Source organism: Lagopus muta, chromosome 6 (assembly GCF_023343835.1).
Source record: "Lagopus muta isolate bLagMut1 chromosome 6, bLagMut1 primary, whole genome shotgun sequence".
NCBI classification, from domain to species: domain Eukaryota; kingdom Metazoa; phylum Chordata; class Aves; order Galliformes; family Phasianidae; genus Lagopus; species Lagopus muta.
The window spans coordinates 15698061-15725281 of NC_064438.1; the positions used below are offsets into that span (position 1 = coordinate 15698061).

At 45.0% G+C, this 27221-nt stretch overlaps 2 protein-coding genes, 1 long non-coding RNA gene and 1 other non-coding gene across 6 annotated transcripts; 1 reads left to right on the forward strand and 3 right to left on the reverse strand.

The window, feature by feature from the left end:
* Positions 1-1365: 1365 nt before the first annotated feature.
* Positions 1366-6178, reverse strand: RPLP2 (ribosomal protein lateral stalk subunit P2). The gene is made up of 5 exons (XM_048948835.1): positions 6057-6178; positions 5498-5621; positions 3692-3740; positions 1903-2001; positions 1366-1487 (listed from the first exon to the last, which is right to left on the reverse strand). Exons 2-5 carry the CDS (start codon positions 5618-5620, stop codon positions 1411-1413), a joined length of 348 nt encoding a protein of 115 aa, XP_048804792.1. The 5' UTR covers position 5621; positions 6057-6178; the 3' UTR covers positions 1366-1410.
* LOC125695609 (small nucleolar RNA SNORA52) lies at positions 3399-3531 on the reverse strand. Its single transcript, XR_007378020.1, has one exon. It is a non-coding gene; the product is annotated as a small nucleolar RNA SNORA52 (small nucleolar RNA).
* Positions 6179-6289: 111 nt separating the features above from the next.
* On the forward strand, positions 6290-24158 carry PIDD1 (p53-induced death domain protein 1). Of its 3 annotated transcripts, none has more exons than XM_048948834.1 (16): positions 6290-6694; positions 7677-8039; positions 9689-10102; positions 10796-10999; positions 12145-12199; positions 12402-12603; positions 13242-13361; positions 13665-13844; positions 14477-14624; positions 15658-15793; positions 16436-16586; positions 18052-18175; positions 19051-19169; positions 19523-19630; positions 20697-20902; positions 21572-24158. In XM_048948834.1, exons 2-16 carry the CDS (start codon positions 7766-7768, stop codon positions 21807-21809), a joined length of 2679 nt encoding a protein of 892 aa, XP_048804791.1. In that variant the 5' UTR covers positions 6290-6694; positions 7677-7765; the 3' UTR covers positions 21810-24158. The 3 variants fall into 3 exon arrangements, with proteins under 3 accessions (XP_048804791.1, XP_048804790.1, XP_048804789.1); XM_048948833.1 differs by having other exon boundaries at positions 7710-8039; XM_048948832.1 differs by lacking the exon at positions 6290-6694 and having other exon boundaries at positions 6737-8039.
* Positions 8053-10891, reverse strand: LOC125694937 (uncharacterized). Its single transcript, XR_007377763.1, has 3 exons — positions 10790-10891; positions 9953-10113; positions 8053-8327 (listed from the first exon to the last, which is right to left on the reverse strand). It is a non-coding gene; the product is annotated as an uncharacterized LOC125694937 (long non-coding RNA).
* Positions 24159-27221: the final 3063 nt, after the last annotated feature.

The following is a 27221-nucleotide window of genomic DNA, read 5'->3' on the forward strand; positions in this document are numbered from 1 at the left end:
GAGAAATCAGGGAGGAAAGAAACAGTTATATCTGCACTCCTTCCAGTATCCAGCCACAGCCATTACAATTCTGACAGAGAACAAGAACACGAACAACTTTCACTACTACTGCTGTGCTAGGATTTGAGATTAAGGAGTTGCAAGGCATTGGCACTGCCTCCTTTGATTTCACAGGAGGGCACCAAGGGTTAACTGCTAAAATAATGGCCAACCTGTGATCGGAGGATCAAAGTTCCAGCTGCCCTCTGCCCTGGCTTCTGGGAAGGGCGTTTTTCCTCTCAGTACAAGATAAAATCATTTTTCCTACTTGGATTTCACCCATCTGTCCTCTCAGAAGTACTTGCCATGCTTTATCCAGTGACTCATGGCCAACATTATCAGCTTGTGCCTTTTTTTTTTCCCCTACAACTTACATTGACAAAGAATTACAGTGCACAGTGCTCCATGACGCCTCTCTCTTGAAACTAACTACCTGTGGAGACTTGGCACATCACATGTGCTGCCCGCACACTACTTGTGACAGCCAAAGACCTCTGTAAAGTCATCTGAGATCATCCGCTGGAACTGCTTCCTAACATACCATAGTTCCTAACAGCAACTTTATAAAAGCAACACTTGCTTTCCTTCCAAGTTGATGCATTCTTCAGGCACACCAGAGATTACATTCAGTTTTCCAAAAGTATTATTTTCTTCAGAAAGCTTTTTGTTGTTGTTCTAATCAAGACTAAAATCCTAGCATTTTGGCTACTGCTAGGACAGATTAAGAGCACAAAAAGAACATCTTCACATTGATCTCAGGGTTCCACTAAGAACAGGAAAAATGCTTTTTTTGTTGTTGTTAAAGGTTCTGTTAATCCTATGGATGCTACATGAAATCCAAGTATAGTCAAGCATTTAATTGGTGCTGTCCCCTAGATCCTAGAAGTGTGAAGCAGTCATGAAACCACTGATTGTAGATGTTTACAGAAAACTAATTATTATAACTAGCACTAAATTGATAAAGCTTCTAGACTAATTCAGACTCCTCTCAATTCAAATGGTTTCCTATGTTATATAACAAACAGATGCCCCAAATCAACTTCTTTATTACTGGACTCCTTCCAGAGTAATTGAGATAGGAAAATAATAAGTTAATATCAAGTAAGATATTTACACACAGTATTTAATAAATAGGAGTCTCAAAAATAAGCATCCAGCTTTATAAACGCTTAGCCATTTCCTGACAAGTTCAAAAGTAAAGTCCTATGGCTCCTCTCTATTGGCACCTGTCTATTTCACACAGCATTGAATTAAAGCTTCGTCAGAGCCATCTGAAGAGCTCGGCATTTTTCAACAGCATTGTCGCTACAATAACAAACTCAAAAAAAAATTTTAAACAAACAATTTTAATAATTTCTGTATAACAAATAATTAATCGAATAGGCCAAATCCCATGTCATCATCAGATTCTTCAGATTCTTCCTTCTTCTCTTCTTTCTTCTCCTCAGCTGAAGAAAACAGGCAAGCCAATGGTTAGTATTTATCTTTTTGCACACAGGTTTTCAAGAAACATATTTTAGTGTTCTCAGCTTCCACATTTTGACCTCCATGGTTGATCTTCAATAGGACCTTTTGTTCCCTTTCAGTAGTCAAATATAAACACTGATGGGACACGGACACTACTACAGAAGGGACGTCCTTTAAGCAGTGAAACCTGATTTTCAGTTATTAGCCAAAACAAACTTCAAAGTGGACAAAAAAGAGCAAACGTTTCTCACTGCCCATAGCGAAAGTAACAGTTCATTTTTCAACCACGTAGTGATCTGTTAAAGCGGGAAGATGTTGAAACTGGGACATGAGCATTAAGATTGGAACAGAGAAAATGGAACTGCCCTGTAACAACGCCTCTCCAGTCATACTCACCAGCAGCAGGGGCAGCACCTGCAGCAGGAGCAGCAGAGACCGCTCCAGCAGAGACTGCCACAGCTCCCCCAGCCGGCATGCTGGCAAGCTTTCCATTACCTGAACGGGAGAGAAAAAAAACCTATTGAACTGCTCGTGGTGAGCACAGTCAAGCAAGAACAGAGATGAAGAAAAACCAGACTCCACGTCACATGAACTGAACTGTCACTCCGTCACTATCACTGCAAGGAACAAAAAACTGCACCTGAAAGTATGAAACCTCCAGAAAAACCCACCCAACAGAAAGAACCTTAAACCTCACGTTGAAACCTTATCCTGAGAACACTGATGCATACTAATACACTTTCTTCTGCATACAAAACCTCCCTTTTTTTTCAAAAACTATCATAAGAACAGTGGCAAACACATCTAATTTGACATGTACAGACATGTTATGTTTTCTGAACAAAGCAGAATAGCCCAGAAATAGATAATCTCAAGATACCTCCAAAAAATATGGGTTGCTTTGCTTTTTTTTTTTTTTAAGGGTAGGAAAGAGTCCAGTTCAGTAATAAAGAAGTTTATTTGGGGCATCTGTTTGTTATATAACATAGGAAAACTGTGAGTGGATGACTGGGGCTGTGGGGGAGGAAAAGAAAAAAGATATTTATGGCAAAGAGTACAGTATCTTAACCAAATTTTCCAACACCCTATGAAACCTATTGCATCTCCTTGGAGATTAGCAAACTCATTCCTGATTTATGCTTGTCTTTGGAAAAGTTAGCTCTCTGGCAGCTACCTTTCACATACCAAGGCTCCCTTGGCATCCAGAGGTCATGTACACTGCATGCTTGCTTATATGCCAGTTTCTGGGAATCTGTTTCCAAATAATTCCTTGTTACTTCAAGCTCTAATGAACCAGCCAAGTAAACAAACATGTTCCATATGCATGTCAGTATGTTCTAAGAAACAATTTGTTTTAAGAAAAACTATTACATAAAGAAACAATGTGTTGTAAGCACACACATAATGGCTCTCTTAGGCCTTCAGACCACACCAAGAGGACACCCAGTTACCACTCAGAACATCAATACCAGGCAGAGTCCTGGCAATATTTAAGCAAACATATTCTTAAAACTTCCCTTTTGCCTTAGTACTTTCAAAAACAGAAAATAATTATGTCTAGATCTTTGCACTACCTCAACTCTGCGCTGTTTCAGCCCTATGACCCAGTCAAGTAATGTTATAAGTCCCAGATTCAATACGAGCCAGCAGGTAAGAGCACAAGCTTTCAAACATCCTTCAGCACTTAAGAATTCTGTCCTTGACAGAGTTACCAGATGTGGGAAGCCCCAGAAGAGATGTGTGCTGGAGAGGCTTGTATTTATCACTGGGGGTGTAACTGTGCCTTTAAGTGGATTGACACTTAATTACACTTAAATATCTTAAATAAGAGGTGTATACAAATGAGTAAACGAAAAAATAAAAGAAAGAACAGTTAATTCTTTTTTCATTCAATATGTCCAGAAAACTATGTCATGAGCAAACTACCAGTAAGCTCATACACATTGAAGTCTTCCAGTATAATGTGGTCCACAAGCGAAACCCCACAGGTACTGGCACCAACCTGCTAGGTATTAGAATGGACCTGCTGAATTTCAAGCATTTCAGCAGAAACATAGCATGAAAGTTCTCCACTGCAAGAGGAAAATGGTGAATAATCAGGAAGTTGGCAGCAATTCTGCACTCTCAAGTCTAAGTTACCCAAATAGCAGAGGCAATTATCTGTGATACTCAAGACTGTACTTACCCTGAGCAATGACGTCCTCAATGTTTTTTCCATTCAGCTCACTAATAACCTGTGTAAATGACATTTACAACGTTAATAGCTTCAAAACAACATGAGTATAAGCTACATTTAAACAAGTACTGATTACTATGTGCAATGGCTCCATCCTGCTGCTTGCACAGCTCCAGCATTCCTTATTTCTCAGTGGAAGGAACAAGACACTGCAGTAAGAACTGCATCTACATTTTTTTTCCTCTCTGCAAAAACTTCTTTGTGAAATCTATTACAATAAATTCATAATGAACCCATGAACTTTACCAAAGGCAAGATACACAGATGTCCCTAAGCCAACTGGGAAACCCCACTAATGGTCTGTTAGTTGCTGTGGGACTGTTTGCATGTGTTGCTCAATATCCACTGGGAGGCTCTGAAGTACTGGGCATCAGACCAAACAGGGCCCTGTTCCTAACATTACCAGATGTTACAGCCAAGCTGGTTACACCCCTGCACTGGCACAGAGAGTCCTAACTTCAGGTTTACTACCATTGTTATATCAGGGGTGAGGAAAGCAACACACAGAAACAAAAAATGATCTAACATTTTATAAAAACAATAAAGTACCTCACAGATCTTACTGGTGAACTCCTGCTAAGAGGGCGAACACTGCAGTCACCAAAGAACTTTTGGTATATTTCCAGCATGCACCTCCTGCTGTGTGCTGTGAAATTACATTCTTGTGTGCCTGCTAAAACTAGAAGATGCTTTTGGGAGCCCACTACATTTATACTGGCAAAAGATGCAGCCAGTGCAGATAGAAATGAATGAAATGATCTTGAGTAGCACCAATTCCAGAGATGCCTTCTCTGATAATGGAGATATTGGAGGATCACAGAAAACAAGTATGAAGGTATTAAAGAAATGTAAACGAGCCAAGGCAGAAGGATCTTGTGTTTAAACAAGAGCACCATCAGTTCAAGTCAAGATCCCAAACCATATAAGGATGCTCTCAGCTGGGTCCATACATTATTGGATTGGGCTGATGGCAAAACATTCTACAGCTTTCTCCTCTCCAGAAGCACTCCGCATACGTGTATGGGCAGATGACAAGATTTCCCCTCTCATCCCATGGCCATTTATCCTCCAGCCCAAAAGAAAGGACAGCTGCCTCACAAGAAACACTCAATTAGGATACTCTCTCTTTAAAAGCCTGTTTCTCAATACAACCATTTCAGCAATTATTTCTAAAATTGTCCTACATCCTATTACTGAATACCTTAACTGTCCACACTATAATTTACCTATGTTTCTTCCTGAATCACAGGTGGTACAAACACTTCTTTACAGTACACTAAGATAACATAATGCTGAATATCAGATCTTCAGAAATGTTTGTTGCTAACTAAAGCTGACCAAAAGCCAAAGTTAAGCATTCAAGTGCAAACCTCACATTACATTTGAACAGAATTCACTTTCTGTAAATATTATCTGTAGCTATCATTCTGTTATATTTCAAATTCTTTGGATTTAAGTCAGAAGGCAGCAACTGGTAAAGCCAGACTTCTACAAAGATGCCTGTACAAAATAGTTCTGATGGGCTCAGTAGCATTTTGGAAATTGTGTATGGAATTACGTGGTCATGATTACATATATGTATGCAATCATGTATAACACACATGCAAATCATGTAATGTAATGAAATCATGTTATCAGTGAGAAGTAATACCACACCAACAGAAAGGGAAATAAAGAAACACTGAAGACAAGAGAACAGCTCCAACGTTCAACACCAACAGGGATGTAAGCCCTGGAAGCAGAGTGCAGCACCACCTTGTTGAGGCGTTCATCGTCCGTCTCAATGCCAACGCTGTCGAGGATCTTTTTCAAGTCCTTTGACGTGGGGGATTCATTGCCACCAAGGACTGCGAGAAGGTATGCTGCAACGTAACGCATCCTGGAAAACAAAACCAAAATCTTTAACGCCACAGATCTAGCTTGATAACCAGTATCTTCTTTCCCCTTTGCTCTACTCATTAAATAAAACCTGCGGCGGGAGAGGCCGCATTCCCGCCTCCCGCCATTGCAGGCCCAGCACGGAGGCCACGAACCCCGCCGTGCCCAGCAGGGCTCGCTATCCCGATAGCCCGCACTCAGCGCGGCCCGACGTCTCCCGATGGGAAAATCGCTCCGCCTCGGCGCTGTCGTCCCGTCCCGTCCCGTCCCGTCCCGTCCCTCTCCTCCCAGGCCGGCGGAGCACATGGCCGCCATTACCCCCCTCCCTGTCCTGAGCGGTCCCACCCAAGCCCCGCTGAGGGCCGCGGGCGGGCGGGGAGCGCTCATTCCCGCGGAAGGGGCGGCGGTACGGGGCACGGAGCCGCCCCGCGCTCACTTGGCGAGGCGGCGGCGGCGTGAGACAGGCCCGGAACGTGCGGTCGCTGCGGCAGCCCGGCGGCGAAAAGGAAAGGGCGGGGCTTCGGCAACGCCTTCTTCCCGTCACCTCTTAACAACGCGCGCTGCCATTGCACCGGGCCAGGCGAAAGGGCCAACCAATGGGGAGCTTCGGGATGCTCGCTACCGCCGCTCTGTACAGCTAAGGGCCACGCATGCGCGATCGGGGTGCCGAGATGGCAGTGGTCGTTTCCCGTTTGTGTAAATTGTGTAAAAAAAAGTTGCTCCCGAAGGGTTGTATCCTAGAACGCGCTGATTGTCTCCCCGAGCGAGACTTGCTCTGAGGAAACAGCCTCTCCTCAAGGGCACGGCGGTTTCCCCCCGCTGGTAGAGCACCGCCAGGCTTTGCACCTGGGGAAGCGCCTCGGAGCACCGCTCCGCCAGCAACACGGGGAGCGCAACAAACACCGCAGGGTCCGCTGCCCCGGTCCCCGCGGGCCCGGTCCCGCTGCGCAGGGCAGCACACCTCGCTTCCCCGCATCCGCCGCCGCGGCACTTCCCCCCCCTCGGCCCGCCCCGGGACCGACTTGACAGGAAGCGGTGGGGCCGAGCCGCAGCGGCCGGGCGCGGGGACGCAGGGTGTGTGTGCGGGGCCAGGCGGGCGTGCTCAGCGGGGCGCGGGGCGGTGCGGACGGGAGCGGGGCCTCGGGGGCTGCTCGGAGCTTTCCACAGCTTCACAAAGTGTCTGCCACGTGTGTCTCGGAGAGTTTCTGCAACTTCCGGGAGCTGCATGCGATGGCTCTTTTTGGGGGTGCTAGCTGCCGTGGCTCATTGCCCTGTTTGCTGGTGAGAGTGGCAGCCCTATGCAGTAGCCTTGACTTATATATCCTCTCCCCAGCCACGCTACATTTGCTCCACTGCCCTTTGCCTGTTTCCATCTCCGTGTTCCTGCCACTGTTACCCGATTTCACAACTGGGTTGGATGAGGGTTGGTGGCAGCATGCTGGCCTGGGAGCGCTGCTGCTCCTGTCTCTGCATTCCCTGCCCCGCTTTCTCTGCTTGCATAAACCTTCTCACTGAGGCACTTTGTGTTCTGCACAAAGCACAGGCACTTACATTTATACCTTTTAAAGTTCCTATCAATATTTATTATGATGGATAATTGGAATAACAGACATTTACTCTGTTCCCTGAATTTGCATTCATTTTGCCTGATTGCCTGATATCAGCTGGGAGAACTTAGATGCTCTCTCTAGGAACAAGAAGCTTCTTTACTATGAGTGGTGAGGTGCTGGAACAGGCTGCCCAGAGAGGCTGTGGATACCCTGTCCCTGGAGGTGTTCAAGGCCAGATTGGATGGGGCCCTGGGCAGCCTGGTCTAGTATGAAATGGGGAGGTTGGTGCCCCTGCCTGCAGCAGGGGGGTTGGAGATTCGTGATCCTTGAAGTCTCTTCCAATCCTGGCCATTCTGTGATTCTACAGAGCTCTGCATTTCTGTCCCTTCTGCCCACAGAGATTTTTGTCAGTACACCTCCTGCCTTCTTGTTGTGGCTCTTAACAGTTTCCAGCCACCTCAGGCTGGGGCAGGAGGCCTTCAGCGTGCATATCTGCTCTTTTTCAGAGCCATCCTTTCTCCTCTTCCCCATCCCCACAGCCTGCCATTGCCTGCCCACCTGGCAAGTCAGAGCATGTCTGGCCCCCCTGTACAAGATGCAGAAGATGGCAGAGCTGCTGAAGCTCGTGGAAGAGCATGAAGAGGGGGCTCCGGGGGCTCCTTTGCTCACTGACTCCTGCTTGGCAGACAACCGGCTCACTCTGGATGTTTATCCGGATGGCTGCTGTCGGCTGCTCCAGCTGTTTGAGAGGCAACTGGCAGAAGTGGTGCAGGTGGAGCTCCTCCGGCTCAGCAGTAACGATCACTTGCTTGATGCTGCGCTGATCATCCTTCCGTATCTGAAGCGCCTGAAGTCCCTGGTGCTCAAAGGTGAGTTCCTGGACCCATCGCCTAGCTTCATGTTTGTGTTTTTCCATCTTTCCATATCTGCAGAGCAAGCTGCCTTAGAGCTTTTTTGCTCCAGTGCCCCAAGCCAGGGCATCAGCTCTTAGTCTTGCTCAGAGCTGCACGCAGATTTCAACAAGAATCAGCTTCTAGATACTTATATTCTTCCTTTGCCTCTACAGCTGCGTCAGGACCGGTTTTTGGAGCCTGGTTAGGTTGATGCTGCAACACTTTCTTTATCCATCCTCTAGAAGAAGAGCAATTTTTGCACAGCTGTGTAAAAAGAGGGAAATCGAAAAATGCTTTTAACTGTTCGGCTCCTTTTTCATTTTTGTTAGTATAATGAGCTGCCCTTGCTGGGGTTTGTTCTGAATCAGCCCTAACATAATCCTTGCATTGTGTCAGTGAGCATAGGTTTAGCACACACCAGAGGAGGCTGTTCAATATTTTATAAAAGGATGCCTCAGAGTGTGTGTCATTTGACATTCTGTAATGACACATGTCTGAATTATAACATTTCTTGATTGCCTTATCTCTTAATTGTAGGAGGGTCTCAATATGAACAACATAATTTTAGTATTAGATTGAGTCATTTGATCTTTGGGAGGTGAAATTTTAAAATCATGAGAGAGAAAAGAATTCAGGGTTCCAGCTGAAAGCTCTCACAACTGAGCTTCATTTCTACACCTACCACAGATTGCTTATAAAATCTCATACAGATCATTTCATCTGTCTTTTCTCCTGCAGTAAGGTGAGGTTAATGGCAATGCCTTTTATAATACTTATTTTGTACACATACTCTAAACATCCTGAAGTGCAATAAAATAGTTGGACTGGGTTTTGTTAGGTCCCTCATACAATGTTTCTCTTAGATTATTTACATTCTTTGCCATTATGTAGCATAACAAAATTACCCACCCCTATATGCCATCACAAGTAAAGCAGTGGAGGGAAAATAACGAAGAGCTGGAAGCTTGCTTTTGTGTACTTGACTTCTTTTTCCAAGGTGCAACCGCCTGGAGTGTCCAAACCGGGGCAGGACCTGTGCCCTTCTCTCTTTGTGCTTTCATCTGGCCTACACAATACTGAATGAGTTGTTGTGTGTTTTTTTTTTGTTTTGGTTTGGTTTTTTTGCCACATTTTCACTGCTTTTCTCATCTGTCTTATAAGGGCAGGTCTTGTTCTTTGGGGCTGTTCATTCCCCAGCAATGTGGGCAGAGTCTGGAAGGTGTGTGAGGAAGGTCTCGTTCATAAAGTGTTGTTTGTTGCCCACTGGTGTTGGCACCAGGGTTAGAACGTTCAGGAGGCTTGCAAGAGTGTGTGCCACTACACTGAGTGATGGTATGTGTATGGAGTGGCCTGGGTCTTTCTGAACTTTGCCCCACATGTGTTAAGCAGGGTTCTATGGGTTCTTTGTAACATCTGTTGGTCTCCCAGCAGATCTTCACAGATCAGGAAATGGAGGCAAGGTGCAGAAAACCTACAAAACTTTGTAATTAGTGCTGTACATTGTGATCAGAAACTCACCATCGTCTGAGTCTCCATGTTATAGCTTCAGAAAGGAGTGTTACATGAGGCTGATGAGGTATCCTTGTACTATATTGACTTCTCCCCCCACTCCCCTTTGCACCTAGGTGGCCATGTCAGAGATGAATTTGGTTCATGTCAGCACGGCTCCCTGACAAGCTTGCCACCAGGTATTGGGACCCTGAGATGTCTCACTCACTTGGATCTCAGCTTCAATAGTCTCTCTACCTTGCCCAGCTGCATCCTTTACCTCACCAGCCTCCGCATGCTCTTGGTGAGCCACAACAACTTGGTGGCTCTTCCTGAGAACTTCGGCTCACTGAGCAAGCTGACTTTCTTCTCTGCTATGAAAAATCAGCTGAAGCACTTACCTCAGAGCATTGGGGAGCTGGCAGCACTGGAGGAACTGGATCTCTCAGAAAATGTGTTGGAACATCTCCCTGAAGAGGTTGGAAATCTGCACAGCTGCACAGAACTGGATCTCTCTGGGAATCGGCTGTCAAGCATCCCAGATTGTTTAGGTACCTGTTTTCTTAGGTGATAAGAAAGAGAGTCTGCTGAGTTTTTGATACAGGGTAGGATCCCTGAGCCCTTTGCCTCTGTTCCCAGAATTGCTAGGACAAAGTGTCTGCTACACTAGAGCCAAAATGGGAGGGATATCCAGAAAAACATGCTTGGTTAAGTCAGTCCCTGTGGGCATTAACAGGGCATCTATGGTCCATGCTTTCTGTTTCTGTGAATCAGAAAGGTTCCTAGGATTTTCATGCAACCTAAAGTAGTTGAGTCTTGCCTGACTGTTTTTTGGGAGCATCCAGCACTGGAAACAGAAGAGCTGGGGCTTAAGAGGAAGCAAAACAGCTTGAAATCAGGCTCTGTGTTATGGAGCAATCCACTGAGCCAGGCTCTGATTTCCAGTGCCCAGCTTTCCCTAGCTTTACTGGCTCTCGACTCCTCTCTTTTTGCTCAGGAGGTGCCACTGATGCTGTAAAGCACAGAACAGAGGTGGCTGCATTGCCTCTCTGCTAGTTCAGCAGCCTCGTTTGTTTTGGGAACTAAAGAAACATAGAGCTATTGTGCCTTTCCCTTATTGCATGTGTGTGAGAGGAATGGATATCCAGTGCCGAAAGGCAGGAGTGTGTGAGTGTGTGGAGAGAGCTGATATGCAATGCAATTAACAGCATGGATGGGGAGTCATTGCCTGTTCTAACCTGCAGCCAATTTGAAGTCTCTGCGGCGGCTGCATCTTCACAGCAATCTTCTGGTGACAGTCCCTGCATCGCTCGCCAGCCTGCCCAATTTGTCCAGGCTTGATCTGCAGAACAACTTCCTCCGTGCTGTCCCCCCTGAGATACAGGCTGCGCCATTTGTGCACCTCCGAGGCAACCCCCTAGGAGAAACTGAGCAGTCCCTGCAGGCTGGTAATTGCAAGGCTTCTGCTTATGTGGGTTTTGCCCAGCTGTTCTCTTGCTCAGCCCAGCATGGCATGAATGGGTTTGAATTAAAGAAGAGAAGCAGGGGGCAATCAGATTAGTGTTTATTTGTGTGGCGTTATTATTAAGTTGTAGTGATTCAGGCAATTTATTTTTATGAGCCTGAGCCTGTTCTGAAGGTCTCAGATGTCCCAGAAACTGGCTTGCTAGTCCTGCTCTTTGGAAAGATTTTTCAGTGAAAGTGAAAATTGGATTCACATGAAACAGATCAGAAGGGTACATTAAGGGAGAATACTGGTTCTTGGACTTGGTGCATGACCTTCAGGCCATGGTGGCTCACGCTAGAAGCACAGGAGAAATTAGAGATGATTCAACTGTGCAGTTATCTCCTGCTTTGCCCTTCTTCCTGGGCTGCAGGGCAGCAGCCCTTTCTCTGAGACAAAGATGATTGTATAACCAGTGGATATTGAGATGTATAATCGACGGATACTAAGATGTTATAATCACAAAAAGAACAAGAGAGAGTTAGGCAAAGTAGACTAAGATAATAAGAGAGAATAAATGGAAGGCTTACCTGTATGCTAGGCTCACCTACAAAAAAACACCAGCAGAGGCAGCCTCCAGACAAGATCCTTTCCTACTGGTAGCCAGCTCTTAAATAGGTCTAGGAGCAGCACAGAGTGAATTGCCTTCACCTGTGCTCCTCTGGCTGACTCATGGATCGTCTCAGGTGATCAATCAGAGGTTCAGGCTGTGACTCAGCAGTTCCCATACAATGATGAATGAGCAGAAATCTGAGCAGAGTTTCACAGTAGTGCTTACATTCACAACAAATGGCCATAGGTGATCAGTCATGGTCCTGAGAGTTGCGGGTCTGGTAGATTTTCTAACTCCTAAGTTTTACTGGGGCACAGAATCAGCATTTCCAGTGTGCCCTGGGACCCCTTGACTTCTTCATATCTTCCTGCTGCTTCTGCTTGATCTGAAGCCCACTACTGTGCGGGCAGGGTTCCTTTAGCAACTTCTGTCAGATTAGGATTAAGTCAAAACTGGAAGGTTAATTCAATCTTTCTTGTCTAACTTCATCTAAATAACCTCTGCCTCCTCTTCTTACTGAAACCTGGTTGCTGCAGATGAATCCAGTGCCACAGAGCTACCAAGACTGTTCCTTGCATCGGAAGAGGATAGGTATGCTTCTTTACTAAGAACTTACATTACAGTAGTGTAACATGGCCCCAGACAAGATTATACATGGTAGACATTCTGTATGTGCACAGGCAGCTTACTGCCTCACTAGGCCAGTCATATGCAAGGTGGGAGGTTTCTCTGCTGACTTTTTGAAGGGTTGGAGTCATTGCAGTGTCACACATTCATGTATTTCTTCTGGAAGTTTCACAGTGACCTCTGAAGGTTGCGAAGTGTTCCTGGCCTGTGGCATCCGTTTCTACTTTCCACCAGAGGCTGCCTCTGACCCTCTGCGGATCTACTTCCGAACCTTGGCACCAGACCCTCAGTGGGTGAAGCTGAGACACCATGATGTCCTGCTGAGCAAAGTCCTGGAGTTGCAGCCTCATGGGGTCAAATTCCAGCAGGTGAGGGCAGACACAGGCTGCTGCTGAATAATCTGCCTATGCAGTAGCTCAGCAGAGTCTTTTGGGAGAGTCTTTTGGGACTTTAAAGCCAGCTATCCCCCTCACTGCTATTTGTAAGTAGCTGTCAAAGAAGCTGCACTGCAAAGATTCAAAGAACGCAACCAACTTCCTTGGTACTGTGCTGTTCTGGCTCCTTTTCCTTCCCAAGTACTTCTACTTGAGCTGAGCTGTAACCTTCCTTGCTCACAACCCTCCTTCTCCATGATTTTTAGCATTTGCCCTTAATCTGCAAGGAAAATGGTTCATGTTGTTCCCCAGAAGTCTGATAGTGTCATTTTCATTCTTGCTGGTGAATACTCACATCACCAGCTCTGTCGTGGTTGACAACAACTCACTGGAAAGGCTACTTTGCCATTTCTGCCCACAGGCTGCTTTTCCTGCAGTCACAATACACAGCACATCAGATGTCTTGTCACCTCTCCCAAGGCTGCAAGACAGAGCAGATTCCCATCTCCTGCCCTACTCCCTTCCTATGGGCCATGCTTTTCCTCCCTTTGTTTGCCCAAGATGCCACTGAGCAGAGCTAGGCTTGATTTGAGGCTTTATGTTGGTGTCTTACGGGACTGCTTTTGTGCCAGGAGGTAGAGATCTGGATGCCATATGCCTCTCCAGAAACTCTTCACGAGCGTGAGGTGGTTGTTCGGACCTTCAGTGGGCAGAGCTGGAGTGACCTGAGAACACAAGTGGACAATAGTAAGGTAAGCAGGCTGGAGTGACTGGTGACACACATCTTTCCTGTCACTCTGTTTTTGCTCAGCCATGGGGGAGTCTGCTTGAAATATTTCATGAGCTGTGTTTTGACTGGCTGCTATGAAATAGAGTGGATTTCAGCTGTAGGATTCCTTTCTCGTGGAGGTGTGTCTGCTGGAGGTGATGACTTGCTGCTCTTTCCATCCTGATGCTCTTATCTGTTTTGGTGTTACTGCCTCTATTTTTCCTGCCATTAGAGTGTTGTGTGGAATGCCCATATGTTTTCTCTTCTTCCCTGTCCTCTGTTACAGAAGGACGTGGCTCGTTGTAGTGTTCTTCACTTCTCCTGGTTCCTTGTTGTGTCTCGACTTGTGCAAAATGAATGCAAAGTGTCAACAGAGGGGACATTGCTCTTTTCCAGTGTGGATCCAAACATCAAAGTGACCTTCCCTCCTGGAGTCACTGAAGAGACACGCAGTGTCAAACTGCAGGTATGCATGCCTAAAAAAGGGAGCCCTGGTCAGCCCTTGGTGCAGCTGCTAACCTATGTCAAGCAGCAAAACACAAGGTGAAATGTCTGTTCTAGAGTAAGTAGTGTCTTGACATGGATGCCTCATGGGCTGACCCATCTCCTAGCACTTTCTGCCTTAGTTTTCCTGCCTGCAAAATGGGCTGTTCTTCAAGCTGCCCCCTGTTGGAAAGTGGGTTTCCTTGTGGTGCTCCTCCCTGCAGATCAGCACGAAGACATCATGAAGAGAAGTATCATTTGCTTCTTGTTCCATTACAGAATACACTGAGCCTGGCAGAACAGCTCAGCAAGAGAGATTTGCAGAGATTATTTATGCAGATCTAACTCTAGAGCAAACCCACTAAAATTGGTGGTTGTTCTGTAAAGTTGGTGGATGCTGCTAAATGCTATTGTAATACATTGCCCTGTCCCAACTTGCCCAGGTGACACCAATGTTAAAGCGAAATTCAGATGAAGTTCACTATGCTTCCATTTCCCACTGTGTCCTGAGCCAAGAGCTGTATTTGCTTGCTGAGTGTTTGGGAGAACTGTGTGGGAAATGAGGGAATTTGGGTGTCTGATTGCTCCTCTCTCTGTGTTGCATCCTATGCACAGGTTCTGCCAGTCTCTGCAGAAGAGATAGCGGAACTCACAGCTGATGCAGGATGCAAAGCCAGTCCTCTGCTCTGCCTCTCCCAGGATTCCCTGGTAGATTTCCTCAGACCTGTGAGAATTCAGCTCCCGCTCCCACTTGGGGTTACAGGTCAGTTTATTCTCAAAATTGGAGAACAGGAACACTGTGTGGAAAACAGCAAGCAGCAAGCTGGGCATTTTGTTTGACTCAATGTTAATAACCAATTAGCTTTGTCTGCAGAAGCAGCAAGGTACATTTGTGTGCTTGGTGCTGGTGCAGTGCTGAGAGCTGAAGGCAGCTGAAGCCCAGCAGGCCAGCGCTGGGCTTCACAGGACCAGCAAGGCAAGCTAGGAGAACTGCTGTGGCAAATAGATTTCCCTGCTGAGCCACATGTATGTTTGGACTGCTGGGTTTGGTATGATGGTTTGGAGAGACATTTCTACAAAACAGGGAAATGCATTGTAAAAGAGCTTTGATTCCTGACTGGGAATAGCTTGAAGTTGATAATGAAGATGCTGCCTCCAGGGATCTACTTTCTATTCAACTTCCTGCTGATGGATCAGGTTCTGAGCTACTGCAATCTTTCAGTTATTATACAGTTATATGTAGAGCCACTCTGAGTACTACTATGAAGAGCCTCAAATCAACAGTAGATTTACCAGGGATTCCTCTGGTGATGTGCTGAATACTCTGCATCTTCTAATTCCAGTTTTCCCTGGCATGTCTTGGCTTTCTCGTGAGGAAATAAAAGATTTTTAGGTGTTGGCTTGGCCTTTGTTGTAAGACCACCTGGTATTTATGTGTCAGAAGTGCATCGGGATTGAAAAACCTCCAGTCCACAAGCTTAGAAAGAGATAAAATCTTAATAGCCCTAAGTATTGATGGTGAGAATTGTCTAGTGAGTCTATATTGCTGGAGAATATTCTAGCATTCAGATTGCCTTTTCTTTTATTCTGCTCTTCTTTAGTTTAAGTTTTAGTTTAAGACTTAACTGGACACTTTTAAAAAGTAAATCATCCAAAACTGTGGCTGGGTTTGAAAAGCTCTGAGTAAAGGTAGCAAGGCATATACATATACATATATACATATACATATACATATATTCACCTCATGTTAAAGAACTCTGCTGTATGCAACATCTCTTGATCATTGTTGTCTTTAGGGTTAAACTTGGATTGGTCAAGGCTGCATCTTCTTTGTGGGGATGTGGAGGGCCAAACTTGGGATGACATCACCAATGAAGTGATGCTGGAACTCACTCATCTCTGTGCAGTATTTGAAGTCACCCACTTCTCCTGGTAAGTGCAGGTTTAATCCTGAGGAAATTATGGGATGTTTCTCTGTCTTGCTTTTCCCAAACCCTAACCAAGAGTTATGCCATTAGTTCTACCTATTTCTCTTTCCCTTTGCAAGTCAGATCCAGCTCAGCACTTTGTCTCTATCCACCGTTTTTTACCTGCTGACCATAACCCCGATCTCTTTGCCTGTTGTGTATTTTCACTGGAGAAAAGCTATTGCTCCTTGGAATGCTCTCAATCCTTTTTTTCTGGCAATGCAGAGAAGTCCAGATTTGCAAGCATAGTGTCTTTAGAGCAAATGCACTCAATGTAGTGGTTCCCACTCTGAATTTACAGTCCTTCAGCTGCAGGTTTTCAGACCACACTCCTCTCAGCTCCCAAGTTCTCCATTTCTTTCTCACCACCGTCAACCTTCTTGTCTTTAAATCTTTCTTCACTTCAAACTTCACTTTATCCTTCACCCTCAGTCTGAGTACTTATATGCTATGAGCCAGAATCAGAGGATAAGAAAACTGCTGAAGCATGCTTCTCCTGTGAAGAAATGATCACTGAAGACCCAAACTGTTGGCAGTCTCATGAATATGACGCCAACTTCTCTTCCTAGGCAGGATCCATCCTTTTTCTCAATTCTTTATCTGACAGGTACTGGCTGTGGTACACCACCAAGACCTACATTGGAGGCATTGCCAAGAAAGTTTATGAGCGATTACGTATGTACCAGGTGAACTTCATTGCTCTGCAGAGGAGGAAGGATCCCGAGCAAGTCCTGCTACAGTGTCTCCCCAAGCACAAGGTCTGGTATGGGTTGCATTTCTCCTCAGCTCCCTGGGCCTCCTTTTGCAGGATGCCAGGGCAGTAATGTGCCAAATGGTCCTGGTCACTGCCCCAAGGTCATGGCTGAGGTGTGCTGTTACCACTCTGTGTTAGTAGTGTGATACTAGTTCACTGGGAATCAGGAGAAAAAAGACTCATTCTATGCACTGGTGGATGCCATGCAGTGATTTCCTCCTCTGCAAAGCTTGAAAACTGGACTGCTAAACTCAGCTGAGCCACAGTAACTGGCCTTGTGAATGGTGTTAGCCATCAGAAAACATGCGGCAAAGTGTGTTGGCATAAGCTTCACTTACAATATTAAAGTTGACACGTTACTTGTCTGACACAGGTGAGTAGCATGGGCAGCAGAAGCACTGCTTTCATTTCTACAGAACTGCTTAGAAAGTTTTTCCCAGCGTTCCTTGCTGTTTACAACTCAAGCAGTGGAACCTCCTTAATATGCTTCTGTGCAATATCTGATTAGTTCATGCTGTGCAGGAGGGCTGTTTGAGCTGATCTGTCTGGTTTTGTACTGAAGAAGAGGGCAACGCTTACTTTTCTGCTGCCTCTGTCTTAAGGTTATCATCCCTCAGCAGGATTGCTTCAGATATTAGCAAAGGAAATGTATATCTGTGTTTGGAGAACTTATACCTTGACAGACAGTGCAGGTCAGTGAGGCAAGGGTTATTTAATCAGATTACTAGCTCTGGCCTGGCCTGCATATTCCAAGCCTCTGTATAATACTCTGATTTGGTTGCTTCCTTTTAATTTATTTATTCCCCTGTATTGAGAAGACCTGTGGGCATAAACAACTGTAAGCAACTGTTCCTGTATTGAGAAACATAACTGTAAGGGCATAAACAACTGTAAGGGTTCCTGATATCTTGGATATTGGGCTAGAATTCTGCTTCACAGAGAAGGCAGCAATGGCACTCTCAGTGAGATCAGGATGCTGGGGGTCTGCTTTCTTGCCAGGGATGGTCATGGGGTAAAAGAGAAGGTTTACTGATACAGATAGAAAGAAAAATAGACACACTTGCACTGCCCTGAGACCCCAGGTCTTGCAGTGTTATCCCAGGCTGCATTACCTAAATGAGTTATCTGGTGTCCTCAGCTGTGTGCTCTTTTAGCATGTAGCTTTCTGCAGAGAAAATGTTTTTGGTGACATACTATGAGAGGTAGCAAGTAAATCCCGGTCTTTGAAGGCTAATGACCTGTTAAAAAAGACAGGGGTGTTGCTGATAATTTCTTTTTTTTTTCTGTAGTAAATGTGTCTGATATATAGGATTTGGGGCTTTGTTCATTTATTCATTTACATCCTTTCTGTGGAAAATTATTTTTCTAAATTGAAGGTGAGCAAAGGGAACATTATAGGCATAGGGATGTATGGGAACAGATATTTGCTTCAGACCAAAGGTGGGATCCTGTTTTGTCATCTTTGCCAGGTTGACCCAGTGCTGAAGAAGCTGCAGGACCGCTACCGAGGACCTGAGCCATCTGACATGGTGGAAATGTTTGAAGGAGAGCAGTTCTTTGCAGCTTTTGAGAGAGGCATCAGCATCGATATGGGTATGGTAGTGCTTTCTGCTCCTGCCTCTCTGATATTCCTAGCTCCAGGCCTGTTTCTTCTGGGAGCTCTGTGCTTGGTGTACTTGCTCACCCACAGCCCCTGGACGCTTAGTCCATCACATTTTCTGGTCCATCAACTTTTGTGTCTACTTTTCCCTATAAAAACACTTTTTACAGGCTTATGTTTCCTGTCACACTGCTGTAGCCTTCAAAGGGCAATATCCCTTTGATTTTATGACTGATCTGTTTTCTGCAGCTAGTAATGCCCTTTTCCTGGCATCTCAGACAGTGTGTTGGGATGCCTATGGTGATCTAACTCATATTGTTTGTTTCTATGTGAACATACAGAAAGAAGTCTTCCTTTTTCTTTTCTTTTTCTTTTTCTTTTTCTTTTAACTCTGAGAAGGTATTTCTGAAATGATCCAGGGCAGAGAATTCCTCTTACGAAATGTAATGTGTATCTGTCTCTTGCTTCCTCTACATTTCCATTAGGAGAGAAGGAAAAGAAGGAGCAAGGCCAAAACTCACAATGACTTTTTTTACACCCACTGAGACTAGATGTCTTACAGCTGCAAGCTGAGACATTTTGGAGGAGGGACTTGACCCCATCTGCATGCCTTGCCTAGCCTTGCCTTTCATTCTTGAACTTGGTCTCCACCTTGTGGCCATTCTCCTTTTTCACCCACGAGACTTGCCTTCTGCACAGCCAATTTTCTGTTTGTACCCAAAAATGATATGGAGATTAGCACTCTTTCAGATCTCAGTAGGAGTGGATGGTAGCAGAAGAGCTGCTGTGGATGATGGGCTGTTGGCTAGGCTTGAAAATACGCACAATTTTCAGCACGAATTCAGTGTTGCCTGCTTCTCCCTTACAGATCGCCCTGACTGTGTGGATGGACGTCTCTCATTTATTTTTTACTCCCACTTGAAGAACATGAAGGAAATCTACGTGACTTCCCCCGTAGACAGGAAAGGCCAAGCTGTAAAAGGCCAGGTGAGCAACAATTGACACTGACATTTTGTTTCCTTCATCATCATCATCATCATCACTTTTATTGTGCTCTGCACCTCATTGACTATACCTGGAAGGATCACTCATCAGGATAGCTCACTGACTTTACATTCCTGCCTTTAACTAATGGGGTGTTGGCAGAGTCCAACCTTTACAGCAGAAACTTCAGTGCCGCTCCCAGTCACACTTAATTGGGATGCCTTGTTTATGGACTGAAGATAGATGAATTTCTCGCCTATGAATTCATTCTTTCTCAGGCAGAAACATTATGGTGCAAACAGATCTGCCTGCTGCGCTTGAATCTGAGTCTCACTGCATGCTTTCTGTTTGCAAAGGTCTCTTTCTACCGAGGGGCAATTCCTGAGAGCATTCCTGAAGATGCCAGCAGGAGGAGGAGAGGACCAGACTCCCTCTGGCTCGCTACTTTACCAATCAAACTGCCTGTGAGTTACTTTGTCTCCTAATGTATATGGGGAAAGAGCAGGGCCTTCCTGCTCAGCCAATGTTGTCTTCCACTATGACAATAGATGCAAGGATTGCATCCATTGCAATAAATCATTGCCCATCTAAATGAAGGAAAGTGTCTTCTCTTCTTTTTCAGATATTTCTGCGTGCAAAGGAAGTTTTCTGTAAATGAAATGAAGGGTGGAGTTGTGGTGATAGATCACTGAAACACAGCCAGACACAGTTCCCTGAATCTTCTTATGTCAGAGTTCTATCAGATGTGCACAGGAATCTCCCACATGCTTTTTCTTTGTCATGGTGGAGATATCCCACCCTCCATGACAACTCCTCAAAGGAGAAGTATGAATAACTGGGAGCAGTCTTCAACTTGTGCTCATCTCGCCAGTCAGGGCATTGGAAGGATGCATGATCAGGGAGGGTGGATCCTTTGAATGTATGAAGAATGTGGAGGAGGAGGAAGTGTCTGTTTTGTTTATACAGTTCTTAGTCATTCAGCTTATGCTGGCAAGGATGAGAATGGCCTAGGATGAGGTAGTTACAGAGACTGGTCCTAAGTGTTCTGGTGTGACCAACTGGCTTTTAAAGGGCAAGCTGTGTTTTACAGTAGGAAAGGCACTTTATTTTATAAAACTTGACCATTTTCCAAGAAGCTTAAAGCAATAAATATGTGCGTAGTCTGAATGCTTCACTTCAGATTGTGTGCATGATCCAGTTCTGACAAATGCAATGTCAACTGGGGGAGTCTAGTCAGAGAACATAGATGATTCTTTAAAAAATGCTCTCTAAAGCAAGAAGGAAAGTTTCCAGTATGAGCTCTGACTATGAGCACTGTGATTTTATATTTTTCCATGGCACTGAGGACTGCCGATCACTGCCAGTCTGAGTGCTCATTGCTTCTTACAGCTGTCCCTTCAGTCTCAAGTTAAAATCTTCCATCCTCTCAATACAAGACAGAACATTTCAGTATGGAGGCTGAATGACCGCTGTCCTATATGAGAAGAATTTTCTCATCAAGTTCTCTTTCTCGCTTCTCTTATGACACAGAGATTGAAACCCCGTTGGGGTGAGACCTCCAGTTCATTGAATGGCTTCTCCTTCCCTCCCTTGAACCTGGGCAATGCTGAGACTGGCTACCTGACACAGGCAAACCTGCTGAGCATCGCCAGGCGTGTGGGAGCTGACTGGCAGACCATTGGCCTGAACCTGGGCTTGACCTATCAACAGATTGAGCGCATAGGATACAATAACAGGTAAGATGGGACACAAGAATCAACAGCACATGTAGCTGCAGTACAGTAGGATAAATTACTGCTTGATTAATGGAAAGTTTTTCACTGGTGTTGTTTCACTGGATGAAAGATGGGTTAGCCAACAGTTCTTCTCAAAGCACTACATTTTTCATGGAAAACTGATTATTTTATCTTGTTGTTATGAAAAAAATCTTGATGTTTTAAAACAGTATTTAGAAATAACCAGCCTGATGAGCTTTGTAGTTCAGATGCATCACATTCCTGCTTCATTCTCTCATCTGGCTTCCTGGCTGGACTCCATCTTTGACAGTAAGCCATAAACCATGGCATTAGTTGTAAATATCTATATTCAAAAGATCCTGACCAAAAAGTCAAGAAAGTAGGAGTGTGGCTCTTTATGACTGACCTACTGTTCCTATGGGGGAATTACATTCGAAATCAGAATGCTTTAATTTGAAATTTCTGTTAGAGAAAGATTCCGGAGGGATTTTAGTGCAGGAGCTGCAACTCCTGTGTGATGGCTGGGGAAAAGACAGTCCACTGAGAGCTCTGTGTCTGGATTACTTTATTGGGAGCTTCAGCTCTTGGCTTGGACTAAGGTAAAGCCTCCTTGGATTGCCAATCAGGAGAGAATGTCTTGGTTACTTCCCTGCTTTTCCTTTTCTTCAGAGAGGACCTTGATAAGCAAATCCTGGACATGCTTTTCTCATGGGCCCAGCAAAACTCAGAGGATCCCAACTGTGTGAGCAAGCTGATCACAGCCATGAAAGAGAGTGGCCGCCAGGACATCGCTGATGAGGTCGAAACCATCATTGAGCTGGGACGGCAGAAATACAGGGAGTCCATCCGCCGCGTGGGCTTGGAGCAGGAGAGCAGCACTGAAGACTCTGCGATAGCCATGACATAGCTCCCAACAGAAGGGAATGGGCTTTATCAGAGGGGAATCTCAAGTTCAAAACAAAACCTAAGGAGTTTTGCTCCAACTCCTGCCAGGCTTGTTAGATGAGACTTGTAAGCTGTGTCTTTGACAGACTTCCAGTTTTATTTTACAAATACGTGCAACTCCATAATCCTGAAGAGGCCTTAGCTTGCCTGAAAGTAAATTTTCCCTTGCACTTTCCAAGAGAGGTTCCTCACATCCTCTTTGTGAGATGTGCCTGTGTACTTGTAAAAAAGTTTGCAGAGCTTTGTGAAAAGCATAATGTAAGTTTGCATTTTAGAAACTGGTCTGGCCAGCTGTAACATTAGCACTGTTGTGGAATTAGCATCAACTGTGCTGAGCAAACTTCCCAGTTTTGTGATCTGAATACCTTGTAAATGGCATTAAGCATTTATTGCTTTTTAACTGTGCAGTGACTGACTACTGATGTGCTCTTCTCTTCCTGTTACACATCTCATAATGTGCCTCAACTAATGGCCCACTAATGGCAGTGGGAAGTTGCACACAAGCTGTTTGGATGTCTACTGTAATCTAGGTATGTTCAGCTCATTCAGAATAGGTTTGGATTCAGCATATCCCATCCTCTAAGCAATATTTAAAGGGATATTCTCAGTCTGAAAGCTTGTATAAAAATGTCAGCTTGTAACATCCAAAATCAACCCACAGCTTCAGGTCTGGTGCTTTCTTCCCCTTTTTCCCCAGTGAATAATCATCAGTGACCAGATGCTGTATTTCAGACATGCAAACAATGCTACTGAAAGAGGGGCAATAAAATGATTCTTTTTTCTTAAGGCATTCTATCATCTCAGGCCATGGAGTGCATGGAATGAATGCTACAGCACTGGACAAGGACTTTTAGACTTGAGCTGTAGCCTTAGGCCTAGGGACTTACTCAGAGCTGATCTCTTAGGCCATGCTACCCCTCAGGTTTTGTGCTGAGTTTATGTCAGCAGTTGTCTTTTGAGTGTGTGTAATCTCTGGTAGTGTGTCATAAGTTCTTGCCTGGAATTTTGATGTATACCAACAAGGTATTTGTTTTTAACTCCAGTTCTGGAGAGATGCATTCGGGCATATTGCTCTCACTGGAAATAAAATAAGCACTTAATTATTTCATGTCTATACACGGTCTGCTATTCCATTTGAGGTATGTCAGACAGAGCTGGGTCCCTTTATGCTTGCTGTCAGAAATACACTGGTGAGCTGGGTGGTGCTGCATGGAAATGAGGAGGAGAGCTCTTGTTTGAGTACCCCTGGCTGCAGGAGGGACTGGAGCTGACTTAATGGTGTCATCATATGTCAGCTTTGTTGTGCTAAAGAGGAGCTATCCAGGAAACACGTTCAGGATGTAAGCTTGAAGGACTGAAAGTATGACTGGGGCTCATCGGGAGCAGAACTGGGCAGCACCAGCTGCTGGAGGGGCTGATGTAGGAGATAGCACAAAAGATAGACATGCCAAAGCCTAGGCGGTGTCATCAGAACTTGTGCAGATAGCATGAGAGGGATGTTAAGTAACTACCTCAGAGATGTATCATTATCTCCAGTCTGCTGCTGCATAGCAGCTGCTGGGCTGGGTGGCCTTGGTGGTAGTAGGTTTTCTTCTTGCAGCGACAGGGGAGAATTAGGCTGGACATTAGGAAATACTACTTGTCTGAAAGAGTGGTCAGGCATGGAATGGGCGGCCCAGGGAGGTGCTGCAGTCACCAACCCTGGAGGTGTTCAAGGAACGGTTGGATTTTGTGTTGAGGGACATGGTTTAGTGAGAACTATTGGTGACAGGTTGGACTGGATGATCTTGAAGGTCTTTCCCAACCTTGGTGTTTCTGTGATTCTGTGACACTAAGAGAAGCACTCAGCTGACAATATGGAGGTGCTGGGAAATCAGAGCAACCCCCCAGCTGCTCTTTTCTTCAGCTGACTTGGCATCAAATATTTGCACTGGATGAAAGTCAACAAGAAACTTGTTCTTTCCAGGTATGTTATCTTTATCCTTAATCTCTTGGAGACAGGTAACTCCATCTTAAGCCTGTAGTTGCTAAGGATGTAAAATGCTGGTTGCAGTTGCAGTACACGGTTGAAGGAGCAAAAAAATGAAGTAGTGTTTGTCTTCTGTTTCCAATTTGCTTATTTTCTTATTTTCTTATTTATTTCTAAATAAAGACACTAATTCATTACAAACAGGAGTATTTCCTTTTACTTCCTAGCTACTATTTACCTTTTTCTGATGCCTTTCAGGCACCTCACACTATCCTCCTGATGATTCAGATTTTACTGTGCATGAACCTTCTTGTAAAACAAAGAAGCAAACATGTATATAAAATAAAGGCTACATATATATACATATATCTTTTTCTCCTCCTTATTGACTATAATGTCTACACCTTTTTAACTCTCATCATTAGAGCCCCTTCCACTTCATAATAACTTACACATCTCCAACAGAATGATCAAGTGTTCCTCCTGGGAGGTGAGCAGGATGTTTCTCACTCCATTTCCAGCTCCTGCTAACCAGCACAGTCCTCAGATAAAATGTCTCCAGCATGTTCACAGTTTAAACATTAATGAACAGAACAGCTTAGAAATGAAAGCCTAAGTAGAACTCGAATCAGATGATTAATTACACAACAATACCATCAAAACCTGGCTGCTCTCAGCAGTGAGGTGGTGTACAATTCCCAGTAAAAGACCAGAAGGTAACATGCAGGCAGTGAACCCCAGAGGACTGCATTCAACTGATCAGCTGAGGCCAGACAACAGTGCTACAAAAATCAGTGCAACCTTTGCATTGCTTGGTTTAGGGATAGGTGATACCTGCAGGGTTTTCAGGACTGTGTGGGTGGCTCAGCCATGACCCTGCAGAGCTTGTTAGAAGCTGACAGGAGCACAGATGATATCCCACCATTTGACAAAATTTCCTGCTGATTGGTACCCTGCAATTTTAATTTGTGTCCATGCTAAACACTGTTATTCTGCTTTTTTCTTTTAAAAGGGAAAGGAATCTGGTTTCCTTTCTGATTGATAGTTGTTCCAGTTCTCATCTTCCTCGAAGCAGCTCTGGAAATGAAGAAGTCAGTAGGTGTCATGAAGATGGAGAATACTGCCTCTGTCTTCCTTCCTTGCCTAGGTTTGAAGATTTAACCCATGCTGAAGGTTGCTTTGGATGAGTGAGACTGGGATCCTTCTGCACAGTTTGTTCACTGAACACCAGAGCCTAAGGCTATTGCCTTTTCCAGCAGGGAGACAGCAGAACTGTAAAGCGTACAAGGCACAGGAAGGATGCTCAGAAAAGAGTATACAGAGCAATTTTTGTTCTATTCACAGCAGTATTACATCTCCTGGGAAGGAATGAAGGTTGCGTAGGTGGTTGCTATCTGCTGTTTCTCAACTAGGTGGCACCAAATGAAATCATCCCACAGCACCTGCAGAAAGCAAAAAAGGTACGTTTTCCCCACTGTGCGTAGTTCTAACGCTGACTCATTGCTGTGAAATGTTTGAGGCCAAAATATAAATGTTGTGTTCAGAAAGTAATTGGATAAATTGGTGGGAAAATGATCTGTTAAAAGCCAAATGAATACACAGAGCTGAATGCATTCCCATGTGGAGGGACTGAAAGGCTGGGGCTGCCTTCTCAGGCAGGAGATGAGTAAGACGGCAACAATAGAGTAGGTGGAAAAATTGAAGCAGGCAGAGGAAGCAGATAAGGCATCTCTATTTGCTTCCTCTAGAAAGCCAAGGTGTTGTTGCAAGTCCCTCTCCTGCTGCCCTGTGGACGTGGGGAGACTGTGCATGCACTGGTCAGAAATAGCATTGGTATTTTTAGCTATTTCCAATTAAAAGCTTGAGAAATTGTTGAGTTCTGTTACTTCATAACCCACAAAGCAGATGTTAGAAAAAGGTACCAGGATGCTACAGGTCCATACACAGGACAGACTCAGCTCCAAAGCAGTACTTCAAGACTGGGGCATGAGCATAGAATGAGGATACAAGTGCTCTTGGTAGCCCCAGACTCTAATTATGCCTTATTGTGCTGATAAAGAGGAGCTTTAGAACACAGTGAGAAGTAGGACAGGAGAGTTGACCAAAGGACTGGGTAACAAAATAGCTGGAGGCGAACGTGAGCTTAGGTATGAATCTTCCTCTTGCTTTTTTTTTCAGCACAGACTCTGCAGACTCACATTTCCTCTGGAAACAGCAATGTCTTTCCAGGAGAACAAATGTTTTGAGTTTTCTTCCCTCTAAGATGGAGAAAAAAGAAAACTTTGTGCTTTCTGACTTCCCCTGAGGACAGAGCTGAGGTTGATCAGATGCTGTGCTGCTGGTTGGAGCTGCTCCCTTCCAACACCACTTCCCACACAGGCAGCTGTCTTCTGGGGCCCAGTATGTCCTTTGTGTGTTTCAGTATGACTACTGTTGGGCTGAAGAAGATCCTGCTGAGCTGAGCAGCAAGAAAACACCCCAAAAAATCCCTTACAACGGATGGTTTTGTCACAGCCCAGGCAGAAAAAAATAAGATGTTGCTGTTTATAGAAGATATTTTGTGAAAACTGCTGTGCAAGGATGATGGCTGGAAGGCAGAGGTTGAACCATCAGCTTTTGCAGGTAGGAGCTCAGGGTTCCTCAATAATACTGCCCTGAAAATGCTGAAGACAGTTCCAATATCTTATCAGCTCGTGCCAATAAATGGATGCAGCCTCCAGCTCCCTGCCAGCAGCCGTGCCCAGAGCAGGACCTGGAGGCTGATCTCGCAGCCAAGACTGTGCCATTCATTGGCACTCAATAAACAAAAGTGCCCTGCTTCTTTATGAGGGAGATAAGCACGCAGTGCAGAACGCTGCTTTCCTTTGTGCTCTCAGTGCTGAGTGTAGGAGTCAGAGCTGGCTGCTGAGCAGGGCCAGCGTTGTTGAGACACCACTGCTGCAGGAAACCCGATGGAGAAAAGTGTGGGAGCGGGGTCTGCAGTGTCAGGCAAGCTGCCAGGCACAGAGAGGTACTGCGCTTGTCTGGGGTAGCTCTTCCTGGGCCATTGCACAGCCAGGTTGCAAGACATTACCGGCTCTGAAGGTCACTTAATAAAGGGGAGAATATTCCATTTGTACCCCTTTTTGGTGAGCAGTGATGGAAACGTGCATTTATTTATTTACTCAGACACTAACGATGCTGAGCAGATTTTCCTGTTTTCACTGAAAAAAAAAAAAAAAGTGGCAGGAGGGTTTGCTTAAGCATCAAGGGCTTTCAAGCACTGAGTGTGACTCAAGCATCAAGGGCTTTCCTCCTGTTGTTTATTAGGAATTTGAATCAAATAGCTGCTAAAAATACAGCTCCCTCTGGACTGATGGCCAGAGGGAGCAGACAGACCATCTATGTTGGCATACCTGCATGGTT